This window comes from Salpingoeca rosetta, assembly GCF_000188695.1.
Source record: "Salpingoeca rosetta unplaced genomic scaffold supercont1.39, whole genome shotgun sequence".
Lineage (NCBI taxonomy): Eukaryota > Choanoflagellata > Craspedida > Salpingoecidae > Salpingoeca > Salpingoeca rosetta.
The window spans coordinates 244,746-261,855 of NW_004754895.1; the positions used below are offsets into that span (position 1 = coordinate 244,746).

The following is a 17,110-nucleotide window of genomic DNA, read 5'->3' on the forward strand; positions in this document are numbered from 1 at the left end:
CAACAACAACAACAACAACAGCAACAACAACAACAACAACAACAACAACAACAGCAGCAGCAGCAGCAACAACAACAACAACAACAACAGCAGCAGCAGCAGCAACAACAACAACAACAACAACAGCAGCAGCAGCAGCAACAACAACAACAACAGCAGCAGCAGCAGCAGCAGCAGCAGCAGCGACAACGAGGAGGACGGAAGCGAAGGGGTCGTCAACGCGCCCAACAGCGGACATCGAGTCCACCTGCCAAAACAGGAAAGGCAGCAGTGCCATGCAAGTTCTACATGCACGGCGCGTGCCACAGGGACGACTGCGCGTTCTCCCACGACGTGGAACAGGAGCGAAAGACGGAGGTGTGCAAGTATTTCCTCGCCAACACATGCCGCAAGGGGGACGCGTGCCTGTACTCACACGACCTCAAGCAGCTGCCCTGCCGCTACTTCTTCACCGTCGGCTGCACCGTTGATGCGTGTCGGTTCTCGCACGACCCGCTCACCACGGAGCAGCATGCGCGGCTGGCACGCGATCTGCAAGGGTACCTGCGCATCAAGCAGCATGACCCCGGCTATGCAGAGGCCGTGGCGGAACGAGAAAAGCAGCAACACACCGCCGCCAACAGTAGCAGCAGCAGCAGCAGCGCCAATGGTGAACAGGGGTCACAGCTTACACAGCAACAACCCCAAGGACACCAACAGCAGCTGGGGGAGGAGGTGGTTGTGGCAACAGCTTCTACGGCAGGCGGTGGCGGCGGCGGTGGTGTTGAGATGCAGCGGCCACCGACGCCTACATTCGACTTTGATCTCTTTGGTGGCGATGATGACGATGATGACGATGATGACGATGATGAGAAGGAGGAAAAGGAGGAGGGCGATAAAGGAAAGGGAAAAGGAAAGGGGCCAGGTGATGAAGGCGATGGGTTGGGGGATGGCAAGGTGTCGGGGAGTGGGGGAGCCAGCGAAGAGGAGCTGATGCAGCAACGACAGGAGCAGCAGGTGTCGCTGAATGCGCTAACGGCTGTGCTGTTGCGGGGAAAGCAGAAACGGGAGGAGCTCATCGGCGTCACCGCACCGTCACAGTTGAAGTCAGCAGCAGCAGCAGCACACCACCCGATCGCGACCACCGCAGCAGTGGCAGTGCCCACACTTCCGCTCCCTCATGCAGTCACGGGTGCAGGCAGCACCGATGAGGGTGTTGACCAGCACGACACAACTGCCAGCACAAGAGAGCAGCCGCAACCATCATCAACAACAGTAGCGCCACCACCAACGTCAACATGCCTGCCACCACCACTACAGCCGCCACAGCTGTCGCAGCCGATGCCGCTTCGAGCCACGAGCACTCCCACATCAGCGCCCGTGTCACACGCACAGCCGCCCTTCCCACCCTCCTCTTTGCTTGCTCCCCCTGCTGCTTCTTCTTCTTCTTCTTCTTCTTCTTCTTCTTCTTCTTCTTCTTCTTCTTCTTCTTCTTCTTCTTCCGCCGACCTGTCGTGTGTGTTCTTGGGGATTGATCCCAGCAAGAGCGTCTTTAACATATGCAGACGCAGCACCTGAGCGTGATGGCAGCTTGCCAATCACACACACACACACGCACTTTTGTTTTGTTATTCGCTGCTCGTTTGTGTTGTCAGCGTGCTTCGCTTCTTGTTCTTGTTCTTCTTCTTCTTTGATGTCAAGGATATCAGCATTAAACGGCCCAATCACAGTGCTGCGAGTCGATACGTCTCGCTTGCGTCACACGTCCAAGCAACAACACGTTTGCCCCAAACAAGCAAACAAACACACACACACACACACACGCACATGTTGCTCGTGCAAAGTTGTCAGTGTTTGCGCGAAGGAATGTGTGGCGTTTTGTTTTTTCCTTCTTTCTTCGCTGACAACAACACCCAATACACACACACACACACCAGCCAGCCAGTGAGGCCAACCACACCGACCTTGCTTGCTTGCTGGGTTGCCTCGCCGTCCTCCCAAACCGGCCGCGCCTTGACCGCCACCACCATCGCGGTGGTTGACGACACACTCTCACACACGCAAGCACACATCCACACACACACTCTCTCTCTCGCACCCGCTGGATCGTACATACAGAGCCTCAGCCAACTTGTCTTACCCCTCAACCTACCTCGCACACACACACACACTCACACACACACACACTCACACACACACACACACACACACACACACACACAGACACACACACAGACACACACACAGACACACACACAGACACACACACACACGCACACACGCACACATACGCACACATACTCACACACCGCGACAATGGCCGTGACACGGTTGCGTGCACGCGACGAGTACCTGTGCAACGATGAGCAATGGAAGATCGCAGTGCATGCGGAGAAGTGTGCGCAGCAGCGATGGAAGGACACCTTCGAGTGGATGGTGGATGCTGACGAGGAGACCTTGCGGACCATGGAACAAGAGCGGGCAGTCAACCGAAAGCAGCACCAGCAGCAGCAACACCGGCAGCACCGGCAGGGCAGCAAGTCGCGCAAGCCAGCCTCTGCGCCAAGCAAACCCCAGCCACACGCTCACGGACAGAGCCACAACTCCAAGCATGACGCGCACGGGCTTGCACCACCCTCATCAGCAGCTGCGCTGTCATCATTACCCATGCCGCTGTCACCATCCAACAGCAGAGCCCACAGCGCGGCAACCCCAAAGACCAACCGCACGCAAAGCGTCAAGCCCGAGTCCCGGCCTGGCTCAAGCCGGCCACCAAGCAAGGCGAAGGCGTGCTGGGGCCACGCGGCGCCTCCGTCATCATCAACAGCGTCATCAGCGTCGTCCTCCCGTGCTGCCAGCGCCCGCTCAACACGCCCGCCATCCAGTCGTCCAACAAGCTCGCGCCCGCGCATGGCCGCGACAGCAACGCCATCAACCAGCGACGGACACCGCCACCATGGCCACCACCACCACCGCCCGGCTGCGCGTCGGGGCCAGCGCGAGGGCACCTCGTCCACATCCTCCAGCCAGCAGTCGTACTTTACAGCCCGTATCCCGCTCCGCTCAAGTGACGCCATTGGCTGGGGCGTCCAGACCCGCCGCCTCCAACAGCAGCAACAGCAACGGCAGCAGCCTGCGGGCCAGTTCTACGGCCTATCGCGGCCACAGCGCCAGTATGCAAAGCCCTGGCTGACAAACGCAAACCTGCCAGGGTCGCGTCGGCGCAGCACTGCATCAGCGTCCGACACGCGACTTGCAGGTGGATCTCTCCGCTCACCGGCACCTCCCCGCGCCGCGTCGTCCGCACACAGCACAGCATCGTCAACTATGACGGTTGGCGAGTTTGAGGAGAGATACCTCAAGAACCAAGGGCCTGTTGGCAGCTTTGTCGCCACGCCATTCGCGTCAGTTGGGCTCGGCGTATCTGCCCCCGTCGCAGACAGGCACCGCCAGCACGAGCAGCGCATCTTGGACACGCGCCACCCTGTGCTGTCGCAGCAGTCTTCTCGCAGCCACCCGCTGCAGCACACGCAACCAGCAAAGGCCACAACACCCTCGCTCTCGCGTGGGTCAACATCATGCAATTCTGCCACATCGTCACGCCCTGTCTCCTCCATCCAAGCCATCGAGTTGACCACAAACATCTACAAGCGCCAACGCTCCGGCTTCCGCCCAGAGCAGATATAGTCGCAGCGCTGTGCTGAGCTTGTATCTGGGGGTGGTGGAGCTCTTGCTTTGATGGGCTGTGTGCTTACATGGGTGTCTTGGGGATGCTGTGGTTGCTGGTGTTTGGTTGCTGTTCCGTGGTGTATGTGGCTGCTCGTGTGCGGTGACTGTGTCTGTGTTTGCGTCGTTGTTTGTTCCTGTCTTGATGCTTGTGATGCGTGCGTGCGCGTCGTGCGTGTGTGTCGTGCGTGTGCATCCCAAGTGATGCCGCTTGCTTGTTTCGTACTGCCTTTCAGCTCCTTGTGTCGCCTTCATGACCCTTTTTGTTCGTGTCCTTTCCCCCCTCCTTCATCATCACCTTAAGAAGCAATAGTTGGCTCTGTAGCACAGAGTGTTCCTTGTCTGTGTTGCCCCTGTGACAAGGACGAACGATGCATGGCACATCCTTTCTTAATGTTCATTGCCCTTCTTGACGGTCTCACTCGCTGCCTCTGTTTGATTCATTTCCCCTTCGTACAGCACATGAACGCAATGCACAGAGAGACAAGTCCAGCACACAAAAGTCCAGCACACACGCACACACTCACGCACGGTGCTGAGTTGTGGCGTTTCGTCTATTGCAAATGGAGGAAGGGAAGCAGTACTCTTGTGTGTAACAACAACAACAGCTCACCACAGACCAAACAACAGCACACAATGGTGCATGCACAGACAAACACGCGCACACACGCACACAAACAAACACAAGCACACACATGTACAAACACAAACACACACACACATGTACGAACACAACCACACACACATGTACAAACACAAACACACACACATGTACAAACACAAACACATGCACAAACACAAACACAAACACACACATGTACAAACACACACAATCACACATACACACACACACTACAGCAGCCCCAGCACCTGCGCTGTGGTGCACGTGAGAAGGGCGTCGTTGTTGGCGACAAAGACGCGACCAGGCACGCTGGTGATGCTGATGGCTGGCGTGGAAAACACCTTTGCCCGCGACGGAAGCTTGGCCACGGTCTTGGACGCGTGGCGCTCCGAGACATCAAACACCTTGATGGTCAGGTCTGAGGCCACAGCGAGCATGAACGTGCCCACGAGCGGGGCGAGCGCACGCACGCTGCTGTCGAAGAGGTTGATGGTCTTGATGCGCTGATACACATCCAGGTCCACCAGGAACACGGACCCACGGCTCGTAGCGCAGAACAGCTGCGGCGGGAAAAAGGCAGTGAGATGTGGTGGTGATGATCATCGTGGTGGTGGCCATGGGGGGGGGGGTGAGGTAAGAACTTGTGAGCAACAAATGTGCTGGGGGAGGGGGGCAAAGCAACGGGATATGCAAGGGTCCAAAGCAAGCAAGGGAGAAAGAAAGACGCAAACAAGCAAACAAGCGCGCCCACACACACACACACACACACACACACACACACACACACACACACACACACACACACACACACACACACACACACACACACACACACACATACACACATACACACACACAAAACACACACACACACACACACACACACACACACACACACACACACACACACAAACGCGACTCACCGTGTGCTGCTCGAGGCTGTGGTGGAGGGCCTTGATGCTGCCGTCATCGGGCGACTTCGTCTCGTACACGACGGGCCTGGACGAGAGCAGCAGCATGTCAAGCACCTGCAGCCGCGTGTCGCTGCTGTACGCAAACACCGACGGTGCCGCCATTGCGATTGCGTCAATCTTGTGCGAGGACACATACACGCGGCGAAAGTGGTCCTTCTTCACGGCTGGACGAAAGTGCCAGAAGCACACAAACCCCTCGCTGGATGCAGCAAACAGCCGCGAGCCCAGCGGATCAAAGCCAATAAACGCCACGCGAATGTCCTTGGGAACAATGTACCGCCCAAGCACGTAATCATCGCCAACCTTCAGTGCCAGCAGCTCGTGCGGCGAGTCGCCCTGCACAACATACGCCTTGAACTTGGGGTGTGGCGCGATGAGCTTTGCCCGCCACGGCCGCGGCTCAACAGGTAGCGGGCCGCTAGGCGTCTCCAGTTGCGTGACAGTGGCGGAGGTGAGCGGGGTGTGCGGGGACGCGAGCGACGTTGGCGACGCGTCCGGGCTGATGCTGGACAGCAGCGGCGCTGGCACGGTACGCAGGGGACCGCTACAGCAGGGCGCATGCGTCACACCGCCGTGCTGATGGTGGTGATGGTGGTGGTGATGGTGTTGATTGCGGGTCGCACCGCCACCGCCAGCGCCGGCAGCCATCTCGGGATAGAGGTCTTGGATGCTGGAAAACTCATACGTGTCCTTGCTGGTGGCCACAAGCATCGTGCCCGTGCGCATCACACGCAGACAGGCCACGTCGCTGGGGAAGTGGCACAGCGTCTCCCACGCAATGCCGCCATCTTCGCTTGTTGTCGCCGCCGCCGCTGCTTTGGTTATCGCAGCAGCAGCATCATCACTGCCGCCTGCTGTGTCACTCTCACCGCCAGCCTTCGTTACTGCAGCAGCTGCTGAAGACGACGATGACGCAGTGGCAGCTGCGTCCGCTGTCGCCACTGCTGCCACTGCCGCTGCCTGCTGCAGCTCCATGTTCCCGCGCACGAGGTGCTCGACGTACTGCAGCAAGGGCGGGTGCGCCAGCAGCACCGACCACAGCCGCCGCGCATCCAGGCCGCTAAACGGGTTTGACGTGTCTTGCAGCAGCTGCCGCACGCGGAACACGCTGCTTGCCGGGTGCGCACCGGGCGGGCGAATCAGCAGCTCTGCAAACTCGCTGGGCACGGGCGAAGTGTGCAGGTCGGCGCACAGCTGCTGCCGCTGTTGCGCAATGCCACGCAGCACGGCAAACACGTTGCTTGAGGCGCGCCCAAGCTCCTGCACATCAATGCCGGCGGAGGACACGTGCTCAAACACCGTCACCTCCATCAGGCCGTACAGCAGCAGCTCCACCAGCCGCCAGCGGTATCGCCACGACGCGTCCATGGCCACCGTGTCGCGCTCTGCCCGCCCCACCTCCACCTGATCCAGATCGCTCAGGCCGTCCAGCGTGCGGAATTGCTCCTCGTTGACCGGGTGCAGCGTGTATTCCGCAAGCGTGTGCGCGGTCGCCGGCAGCACGGGCGGGGGTTTGCTCAGCACGGATGCCGCCTGCGCCGCGCTGTCAATGTCGACACCAAAGATGGCACGGTACAGGGCCGTTGGCAGCGCGTGCTGCACTGCAGGTACAAGCAACGACAGGTTTCGCTCGTCCCACGCCAGCATCACCAGCACACCGTACACACTCACCACCCACTCCACCAGCTGCTCTGGCGTGACAAAGCACGCGGGCGGGCGCTCGCTCGCAGCAATCTGCCACATGCCGCGCGCAACACCGTCGGCCAGCACGCGGCACGAGCGCATGTGTATGGGCTCCAGCCCACCGGTGCCTTCCGTGAGGCGCTGCGTGAGGAAGTGGAACAGCTGCTGTGACATGTGGTCCAGCAGGCGAGGCACCAGTGCAGGCTCAAGGCCAACGAGGCAGTGCATGCACTCCACCAGGTTGTATGTGGTGAATGTGCCCAGTACAGACCGCTGTAGCACAGCAAACTCAAACGCACGCGCCAACGCCCTGTCCGCGGCAGCAGCGGCAGCGTTTGCATCTGTAACCGATCCCGTTGCTGCTTCTGCTGCTGTTGTTGCTGTTGTTGACGTTGTTGACGTTGCTTCTGCTGCTGCTGTTGTTGTTGACGCTGCTGAGAGCCCAAGACATTGCAAGACCTCAACGGTTTTGCGCAGGAGAGCGCCCGACATCTGCCACGTCACGTTACAATGACCATCGCCCTCGCTGCTGTTGGTGCTGTCGGCAGTGCTTGCCTCTCCTGTCTCAACAACGCTGCTTGCGTCGTGTTGATCGCCAGCTGCACCTCCATGGCCATGGTTACCGTCACCGTCATCGTTGCTGTTGCTGTTGCTGTCGCTGGTGGCATCGAGCCAGCTCGCCAGCCCGCTGCTGATGATGGCGCTGCCCAGCTCCACGCGCCACAGCAGCGTCGCCTCAAACACATCGCCTTCAACAGCCCGCACATCCTCACTCACACCGTCAGCACCACCGGACGCCGTGGCACCACCATCTGCGTCTCTGGCCGTCCCCGTGTCTGCCTCAGTGCTGCTCTCCGTTGCCGTTGCCATCCCTGGATCGCCAAACCCGCCACCAAAGTCATCGTCGTCGTCTCCAAAGGAAAACGCGCCGAAATCAAACGTGCCAGAGTTGATCATGTCTTGCATGTCCATCTTGGGCTGCGCAGGTTCAGCAACAGTGGCCCCAGCACCGCCACCGTCACCACCATCACCATCGCCGCCACCACCACTCGCTGATGCTGGTGTGATGGTCTGAAGGTGTGCGTCCATTTCCTGCAGCACCGTTAGGGCAAACAGCGGCTGCCCCGTCTGCGCGTATGCATACGCGGCACTCAGGAACATGTGTGCGCGCAGCGTGCGCTTCCCTCGCACTTGCGAGTGCTCCATCAGCTGTCGCGCCAGCGTGTATGCGGTGACAGCGGCAGGGTACGTGAGCGAGTGGTTGGTGGTGGTGTCTCCCTGGCCCGCTGCGCTCCTGCTGTTGCTGCCGCTGCTGTAGCCGCCCCTCCCTTCGCTCGCTGTTGTGCGCACGCTGCTTGTGCTCGCCAGTCGCGAATGCGATGTCGATGCCTTGCTGCTCGCACCGGCAGCAGCATCGTCATCAAGCGACAGCGCAGGCTCGGGTCGGTGGTTCAGCAGCACGTCCACAGCGCCCGTGTAGTCGCGCAGGTGCCACAGTGCAATGTGCCGGCCAAACATGTCGCCCGCTGCCTCAAACATGGGCAGCAGGCGCTCTCGCAGCAGCTTCTGCAAAGGCGTCATCGTGTCTTCGCCGTCGCCACCCTGGCCACCATCACCACCATTGATGGTGGTGGTAGTGTTGCTGCTGCTGTTGTTGTTGTCACTTTTGCTGCCTGGGGTTGCAATGCCGACACGGCTGTCCTCGCACAGGCGGCAGATGGTGAGGGCAAGCTGGGGATCACGAAGACTCTTCACCAGCACGTTCAGCGCGCCGTCCAGATCCCCACCAAGCAGGAAGAAGGCGGCAGCATGCAGGAACCGCTGTTTGCTCAGCAGCGCATAGGCGTTCTTCAGCGCAGCCGTGCGCCACCTCTCCTGCTTAAAGTCGTGCCGGAAAAACCCGTTCATGCGATCATCGCCGGCAACTTTGAACAGCCCGGCAAGCAGCGTTGTCTTGCCCAGGGCAACGTAGAACAGCGCCACGTCCAGCAGACTCGTTGAGTCGCGCTTGTACGCGCCCTTCATCACCCGCTCGATTGTCTTCTTCAACAGCGTGATGGAGGTCACCCACCAGCCAAAGCCAACAGCGCGCAGGGCAGCCCAAGTCAGCGCACCCTGGCCATCGCCACCACCGCCACCGCCTGGTGGGACTGCTGGTGCCACGACCTCGAGCAGCACGTCTTGCGCTTCAGAATGCAGCGCCCACACGAAATCTTTGGCGTGCATCGTGGTGGTGGTGGTGGTGGTGTTGCCGTTGGTGCCGTCGCCGCTTCCCTTGTCGCCACCTGTACTGGTCCCTCGGCTGCCAAAGTAGGAGGAAGTGCCATGTGCTGCGTTGGACGACTTGCCAGCAGCCAGCTCGCACTGTGCACGGAACAGGGACAGGCTGACGACAAACCGAAGCCCGCACGCGTCGAGCGAGGTGCGTCGTGCATTCAGTTCCTGCGCCGCAGACAGCAGGCCACGCAGTGCGTACGTCTCCTCGTCAGTCAGCCCGGCCAGGCGCACGCGTGAGAGCGATTTCGTCAGGGCGGCCAGCTGGGCTGGACTGGTCAGCAGCGTCGCAGCGTCCACATCGCCTAGCGCCGTGCTGCCGTCCGCTGTTGCAGAGGAGAACAGAAGCGACTTGTCTGCCTTGGTCTGGGCCGCTCCCGCGCCAAACAGCCCCGCAGCAGCTGTCGTGGCCGCCGTGCTGTTCGTTGTCGTGCTGCTGCTGCTGCTGCCGTTTGCGGTTGTGCTGGCGGTGTTGCTTCCCGAGCCATCGCTGGACACACCGAGCAAGCGTGCGAGCTCTGGCAGGGGGATGGCGCCCACATCCACGCACGGCAGACCTTCCTTCTTTCGCGTCTCGTGGAAGCGGCGTGTGGCGGTATCGTCATAGATGTAGGACATGGCCTCTTCAGCGGACGTCTTGAGCGTGGCGAGTGCAGCCGCCACCTTTGACAGCACAGCACCTGCTGCATCCTCACCGCTGGGAAGACACAGCATGTGCTGCAGCACGCTTGGGTGGTGGGGCGGCAGGGTGCGGTTGTGCTCGTTGGCCCGCTGGAAGATGCAGGGAAGGAGGGAGCGTTCGTGGCCAGTGCGTGTACTGGCTGCTGCTGCGGATGTGTGTGATGCGTTCCCTCTGACGTGCACGTATGCCACGTCCGTGTCCGTGTCTGCAACGGACCAGCTGGAGTGAACGGTGATGCGCGTGCCATATGCCGTGAGCAGCACGCCGCGGGGGAGCATTGCAATGGAGGTGGGTGTCCTGGTCATGGGCACGCGTGCCACCTCCACCCACGCGCCATCCACGCTGCTGCTCGTCTGGGACAGCACGTGCACGGCGTCGGTTGTGGACACGGTGAGCAGGTCGTTGGCGCGGGAGGTGGAGCACCACGCCACGTGCCGCACTTGGCTGTGGAAGGTGAGGCACGACTCGAGCCGCCAGCGGCCGTGGTCGCTCAGGGCCTCCCACACGCCAACAGAGAAGGTGTCCTGCACATGGAACGACAACGACGCGTCGCCAAACACATCCCCATCGCCATTGCCATCGCCACCGTTGCCATCGTCACCATCATTCGTGGCGGTGGCTGCTGTGGTGGCTGTGCCATCGGTTGCTGGCGTTGGCATGGGAGCAGCAAGCCGCCCAAGCGAGCTGAAGGCCGCGGCGGTGGCGCCGCGATTGCACGGCAGCGTGTTGCTCAGCGCCAATCCAGGCAACATGGTGACACTCACGCTGGCGTCAGGGAACGCAGGCACCTCGTCACCATCGCCACCATCGCCACCATCGCTACAACCAGTGCTGTGCGTGCGCATGTCTGGGCTGTGTGCAATGCGCGCTGTCCAGAAGGTGTTTGCTGCTGTGATGCCGCCAACGTACACGGCTGACCACGGCGCATCGAGTCGAAGGTCAAGCACGTCGTGGCGTGAGAGCGAGAGCAGGTGGGTCGTATCAGCGGCACACGCGTCCGTGATACCCGGCATGAGCCGCTGTACACACACGCGCGTCGGTGGCGTGACGAGCAGGATGCTGCCGGGCATGGACAGGCGGTGCTGCGGAAACACGGCCCGCTTGGTCCGCACGGGCGAGCAGTGATATGACACGCAGTACAGCTGTACATGCTGCTGCTGCTGCTGCTGCTGCTGCTGCTGCTGCTGCTGCTGCTGCTCTGAGATGGTGATGCCGACATTGGCAGAAGTGGTTGGAGCTGTCATGGCGAGGAGGAAAGACGCCTCACCGCTGTCGCTCGAGCGGAGTTGAGACACGGCAAACGTACACGATGATGAGGATGAGGATGATGATGATGGTGACGATGGCAACGATGGCGTGTTGTCCTGCGACTGCAGTGGCACAAGCACACCACAGGGCACGACACGATGCACGACTTTGTCCTGGTGTTTCGGCGCTGTCATCCTGCTGCGCGTGGCCTGGCAGTCGAGGGCAAACAGCTCCAGCCCGCGTGCCGTCTGCACCACCCACGCCACGGCGTGTGTTGATGGGACGAACGCGGCCTTGACAGGCGCGCTGGTGCTGGGGACATCGAGTCGTGCCAGCTGCAGCAAGCCGCTCGCCCGAGCGGTCTCTGGTATCACGCCCATGTCGTTGGCCTGTGTGTGCGTGTGTGTGGTGTTGTGACAAGAAGGAAAACAAGAAAAACGGGCGTGAGCAGTGTGCAAGAATGGAGGGCAACAGCGCACTCGAGCAGTCTAGCACACTAAACCAGGGAACAAGACGACTCAAGGTGTACCTCAATACTTCGCTTCATCTCACCTTCCAGAGAACCATCTGTGTGCGGCCGTGGTGCGTGGCTAGGGAGAGAGCACAGGGCAGTGTCGGGTGGGCAACAACGGCACCGACGTCAGCAGTGTGGCCCGCGCACCTCGCAAGACACTCCACCGTGGACACGGACGAGAGCGCCGACCCGGGGTCAAACGACACCTGCCACTTGGCCAGCACACCAGAGGAGTGGTGCAGCTCAAGCATGATGGGGAACGAGTCAACCTCGCCATCGTCGTCATCGCCGTCACCGCTGCCACACGCAGCACTGGTGCGGGAGGACGTCGGCGCGCGAATGGTGGTGGCCAGGCGCCGGAACTGCTCGGCACGCCTTGCCATAACCTCACGCGATGCGCCATGCATGTCGGGGAAGTGGACGAGGACGCGGTAGCAGGGGGAGATGGCGTCCGACAGCGGAATCACGGGCGGGCTCCGGGACAGCGACTTGACAACCAGGTGCACCCTGATGTGTGTGTGTGTGTGTGTATGTATGTATGTGTGTACGTGTGTGTGTGTGTCAGTGAGTGTGTGTGTGTGTGTCAGTGAGTGTGTGTGTGTGTGTGTGTGTGTGTGTACGTGTGTGTGTGTGTGTACGTGTGTGAGTACGTAGCGGCAGCCTGCATTCCACCGCATCCCTTGTCGACCACTCATGTCGCATGTGTATGTGTATGTGTGTGTGTGTGTTGAGCGTCTTGTTACCTTGGGCTTTGATCGAGGCCGTCCACGCACCAGAAGGCGAGCGAGCCGTCAGCGCGCACGTAGAACACAAGCTCGGGCGGCGCCTGTAATGACGTGGTGGTATTGGGTGGTGGTGGTGGTGTGAAAAGGGGTTGCATTTGAGTCAACTGTGCGCGCATGCAATGTCACACAAGCAATCACGGGGGTGTTGTTGAACGTACTGCGTCGTATGCGCGAATGCGAGGGAGGATGCGGCGGCCAGCGAGGGTCTTGGGCGCTTTGTGGCGCCCTTTCCGCGGCAACTGGGGCGCAAACACATCGCCTGGCGTGGTGTGTGTGTGGGTATATGTATGTGCGTGTGTGCGTGTGTGTGCGTGTGTGTGCGTGTGTGTGCGTGTGTGTGCGAGTGTGTGTGTGATTGTGAGTGGTTGCAGTTTTGTGTTGGTGGTCAACGCATTGGATGCGGAATTCACAAAATGCAAGAAGAGTGCAAACATGGACACACGTATCATTGAGCAAACGCATTGCCGGTGTGCACCCACCCCTGTGCTGCCCCTGCTGCGTGGATGGGGTGTCCGCGCGTGTGCGTCCCAGGGTGTTGAGGGCGGTGCTGCTCGGCTGTGCAGACAGGCTGCGACCAAGACTGCTGCTACCACCACAGTAGTGCACCGTGTGACGAAGAGCAAGGGTGAGCAGGGTGCGTGCGTGCGCGACAGTCAGTAACTTGTGGGGAGATGTCAAACACGGCAGCATACACATGAGCATATGCGGAGCGAAGCACACACGCGCATCAAAAATGAATCCACTCACACGCACACTCGCAAATACACACACCATCACAATCATGCACACCATCACCATGACCACGATAGCTCGAATGAGCAAGAGAGGGGCGGGGGCGTACTTCATGCCGCGCCTGCTGCGTGATGTGACGTTGAGGCCGACGATATCGCGTGACGCATCAGGCTCAACCCCCGTCCGCAGTGACGCCTGATCAGAGGTCGCACGCATACCATTGCCACCACCATCATTGCCACCACCATGACCAGCGGTAACGTCGTCGCCGTAGGCGTGGTCGTGGTCGTGGTCGTGGTGGTGCGTGGGGTTGGTGGTGCCGGCTGTGGCGACGGATGCTGTTGCTGTTGGCGCAAGTTCCGACGACACGGCGCTGGCTGTTGTTGTCCACGCGCGCTCGGCCGGGTTGGTGAAGCTCTGGCAAACATGGAATGGAGCAGGAGACGAAGAGAGAAGGAGCGTGTAAGAATGTGTTGTGTGTTGTGTGTTGTGTGTTGTGTGTGTGGTTGTTCTAACCCTGAAGTTGAGCCAGTGGAGGACAAACGGAAGCTGCACGGAGTTTGCTTGCGACTCCGGAAAGTCAGGTGGAATCGTGTCTGAAACAATGCAATGGGTGACAAGTTGGACAGCTGGTGAGATGGCTGGCTGGAGAGGTAGGTGGAGGAGGAACACGTGAAAAGGTCGGTAAATGTATGCCACACACGGGCAAACACACCCATACAAAACACACACACGCGCACAAATACACACATAAATACGCGCACACACGCACACACGCGCACAAATACACACACAGAGGTACAAACACAGGTGCAACAACACTGGGGCGAACAGGGTGCTCACATGCGCAGAAGAAGCCGAGCTCTTCGTAGGCGGAGGTCTCCGTCCAAATGCGACACATGTTGTCCGCACACGACGTCAGCAACGCATTCCTGCGCACGACAGGGTGGTGGTGGTGGTGGTATGAGGACATGAGGGCATGTCATGGTGGTGAGCATGTACAAGTGGAAGGAACGATACGAGAACACATGCACATGCACACACATGTACATTTGTACCTTCCCTCACATCTTACACCTCACACTTCTACAAGCACATGTGTTGTACACGATCACACACACACATGCACATACACATACACACACATACACACACATACACATACACACATACGCACACATACACACACATACATACACAGAGCCACACCTTGCGTTTGGGCGCTCTGCTCGCCATGAGAGGGAGGTGACGGCGCGTGGGTGCGGCAGGTAGATGAAGTCAAACAGCGGATATGTTGGTGGCGGGCTGCTGCTGTCACGCGCGCGCCGCCGCTTGTGTCGCGGATACCACAGCTGAAGGGGAGCACATGAGTGTATGTGTGTATGTGTGTGTGTGTGAATGTGTGTGAATGTATGTGTGAATGTGTGTAGGTGAGAGTGGCGAGAGAGTAGGGGTGACAACACATGTATGAGAAGCATGAGGAGGCATCGGGTGTGGGCAGGCGACACGTTGCCACTGCCGATGTGCACCACCTTTGGCAGGCGGTCGTGTGGGCCCGCAGAGACGAAGAACGTCCCATCTGATGGAGCAACGAGGGAGGAAGAAGCAAAGTGGAGGGTGAGGCGAACAGAAGCACACGGGAGCAAAGGGTGAGGGCAACACGTCCACAACACGGAAACAGGGGTAGGGTTGACACATTCTTACATGCAAACACACACACACACACATGCACGCACACATGCGCACACATGCACACACATGCACACACACATCACACGCACACACACACACACGCACACATCACAAGCACGTATGCGGCAGACCTGGGGAGAAGTGCAGGTGGTGCACTGGTGTGGCTGTTGCTTTGATCCAGAGCGGAACGAGGCGACCCTTGACGATGTCTGCATTGCACTCCGCCGCCGTGTACGCATCATCCACCAGCGCCTACATTCACATATCAATGCGCATGCATGTGTGTGTGTGTTGAGTGTGTGTGTTGAGTGTGTGTGTGTGTGCGTTGAGAGTAGATGTGTGTGTGTGATAAGCAGCGTGTGGATGTGGCTCTATATTGCTCTTCTCCATCCCCCCCCCATCATCTCACCCCATCCGCGCAACCCCACGTGTCGTCCCCATACCGCGCAACACCCCTCCGCGCCACCTAAAGGAGCTTACCATGTCGCACCACAGCGTGATGTGGTCGCCGCCGGTGAGCAGGCGCCCGCCGCGCGAATCCCACGACAGGCTCATCACATTGTGCGTGTCAAACTGGATGACCACGTGCTCCCGCCATTGCAGCGTCGCGAGCTGCCACACAACCAGATGGCGATGGAGACGCACCGGTGAAGGGATGAGGGGGGGGGGGTGATTGTGCATGCACGCACCAAGGTGACATGAAGCAGGGAGAAGGCGTGCAAGAGCAGGTTGAACTCGGACGCACAGTCAACATGAACGCACGCACAGGGTTAACAGTACGCAGTACTCAGTCAACAGTGCACAGTGCACAGAAACAAATGGACCACACACCTAGAAAACAAACACACAGAGAACACACCTCGGTAGGCGTGGAGCTGTCTGTTGCGGCTGCGTGTGGTTTGTACACAACAACCTCGTTTCCGTGCGACACCGCCAACTGTGCACAAGCAACGCGGGCGTGTGATACGGTGTTGAGTTGACCCAACAAAAAAAACGCCGGAATGTAGAAGCGGGGACCATGAAGCACGAACAGGAACAAGCACTGCAGACGTGGTCCACTGCGCGCACGCAATACAGGAGTTCCCACAGAATGACGACTTGCTGGCGCACTCACTTTGCCGTCGAGTGGGGAGCAGTCGATGCACACAATGTCGTTTGGGTTGCTTGGTCGTCGCACAGACTGGATGTGCGCGAAATCCGGCGACAGGAACACGATCGATGATCCGCAAGCATACGCCTAGTTGAAACAGAGATGACACGTCGTGGCAAGTAGTGGTATATGCGGTGAGCGTCGACCAAACACACCAAAACCACACACGCACACAAGGAAACGCACACAAGGAAACACACACAAGGACACACACACGAGGAAACACACACACACACACACACGAGGAAACACACACACACACATACATACACACACACGAGGAAACACACACACATACGTACACACCGTGAATCTGAAGGTGCCAACGTAGCCGTCTGCCAGAACATATGGGGAGCTGTTTGGAGCTCCTGCGGAATGGATGAGAGGGCAAAAGGAAGGGGGTTGTCCCTCAAGGTGAGTCAGCGCTTGGGTGAGAAGAAGAGATGTACTGGGTGTACTGCTGACGAGAACACACATCATGCACAAGACAAAACAACTCTTCCACACAATGGCAGCGCTCGCACACAAACTCGATCAACAAGGGTACGCACCGGTGATGAGCTGTTCTTCCCGCATTGTGGCGGGGACCGTTGGTGACTCGAAGCCCAGGAGCGTGGAGCTGAGGTGATGCGGTTGAGGTGAGAGGATGAGGACAGGCAGAGCAGGTGAGGTGGGTTGCTGCTGGTGCTTCACTGCTGGTTCTGTGCCCAAGTTGCAAATTGCACCAGCAACTGCGGCTTTGCCAATTGCAGCCAGACAACAACAACAACAACAACGCCCACACATCCCCCCCCCCCTTCACCGCCGTCATGGTTGTGGTTGGCCTGCGCAAGTCCGACATCAGGCTGACGGAGCTGGTTTCCTTCAAGGGAGGCTTTGGCTTCTTTCACGGCGTGGCCCGTGTCCGTGCGGTGAGTTTGATCCAGGCGCGGGGGAAGAACGGGGGGAGTGTGGTGCAAAATGCGCAGTGCTTGTGGTTGTCTGTTCGTGTGTGCATGTGTGTGTGTGCGTGCGTGTGTGTGTGTGTGTGTCTGCCTCTGCATCTCTCT

General features: G+C 59.3%; 4 protein-coding genes across 4 annotated transcripts in view; 3 read left to right on the top strand and 1 right to left on the bottom strand.

Annotated features, from left to right (window-relative positions):
* Positions 1 to 288: 288 nt before the first annotated feature.
* Positions 289 to 1,190, top strand: PTSG_11097 (uncharacterized protein; the record flags this gene model as incomplete). The annotated part of the gene is made up of 2 exons (XM_004987960.1): positions 289 to 1,085; positions 1,166 to 1,190. The coding sequence occupies 2 exons, from the start codon at positions 289 to 291 to the stop codon at positions 1,188 to 1,190; spliced, it is 822 nt and encodes a 273-aa protein (XP_004988017.1).
* A 648-nt stretch (positions 1,191 to 1,838) lies between these two features.
* On the top strand, positions 1,839 to 4,238 carry PTSG_11098 (uncharacterized protein). The gene has a single exon (XM_004987961.1). It carries the CDS (start codon positions 1,846 to 1,848, stop codon positions 3,664 to 3,666), a length of 1,821 nt encoding a protein of 606 aa, XP_004988018.1. The 5' UTR covers positions 1,839 to 1,845; the 3' UTR covers positions 3,667 to 4,238.
* Positions 4,239 to 4,557: 319 nt separating this feature from the next.
* Positions 4,558 to 16,637, bottom strand: PTSG_11099 (uncharacterized protein; the record flags this gene model as incomplete). The annotated part of the gene is made up of 17 exons (XM_004987962.1): positions 4,558 to 4,887; positions 5,251 to 11,577; positions 11,741 to 12,209; positions 12,446 to 12,528; positions 12,646 to 12,746; positions 12,967 to 13,073; positions 13,329 to 13,636; positions 13,736 to 13,815; positions 14,063 to 14,151; positions 14,429 to 14,571; positions 14,752 to 14,798; positions 15,043 to 15,163; positions 15,392 to 15,523; positions 15,771 to 15,848; positions 16,026 to 16,148; positions 16,368 to 16,429; positions 16,613 to 16,637. The coding sequence occupies 17 exons, from the start codon at positions 16,635 to 16,637 to the stop codon at positions 4,558 to 4,560; spliced, it is 8,625 nt and encodes a 2,874-aa protein (XP_004988019.1).
* Positions 16,638 to 16,785: 148 nt separating this feature from the next.
* PTSG_13138 (TK/EPH protein kinase) overlaps positions 16,786 to 17,110 on the top strand; it is a gene marked incomplete at its 3' end in the record, with an annotated part of 3,876 nt that continues 3,551 nt past the window's right edge. The window contains exon 1 of the mRNA XM_004987963.1: positions 16,786 to 16,972. Within this exon, the coding sequence (XP_004988020.1) occupies positions 16,871 to 16,972 (102 nt within the window). The 5' untranslated portion in view covers positions 16,786 to 16,870. The remainder of the gene's footprint in view (positions 16,973 to 17,110) is intronic.

Bases quoted from the DNA above. Each gene is read 5' to 3' on its own strand.
- PTSG_11098 (XM_004987961.1), top strand. From the start codon at position 1,846: ATGTGTGGCGTTTTGTTTTTTCCTTCTTTCTTCGCTGACAACAACACC.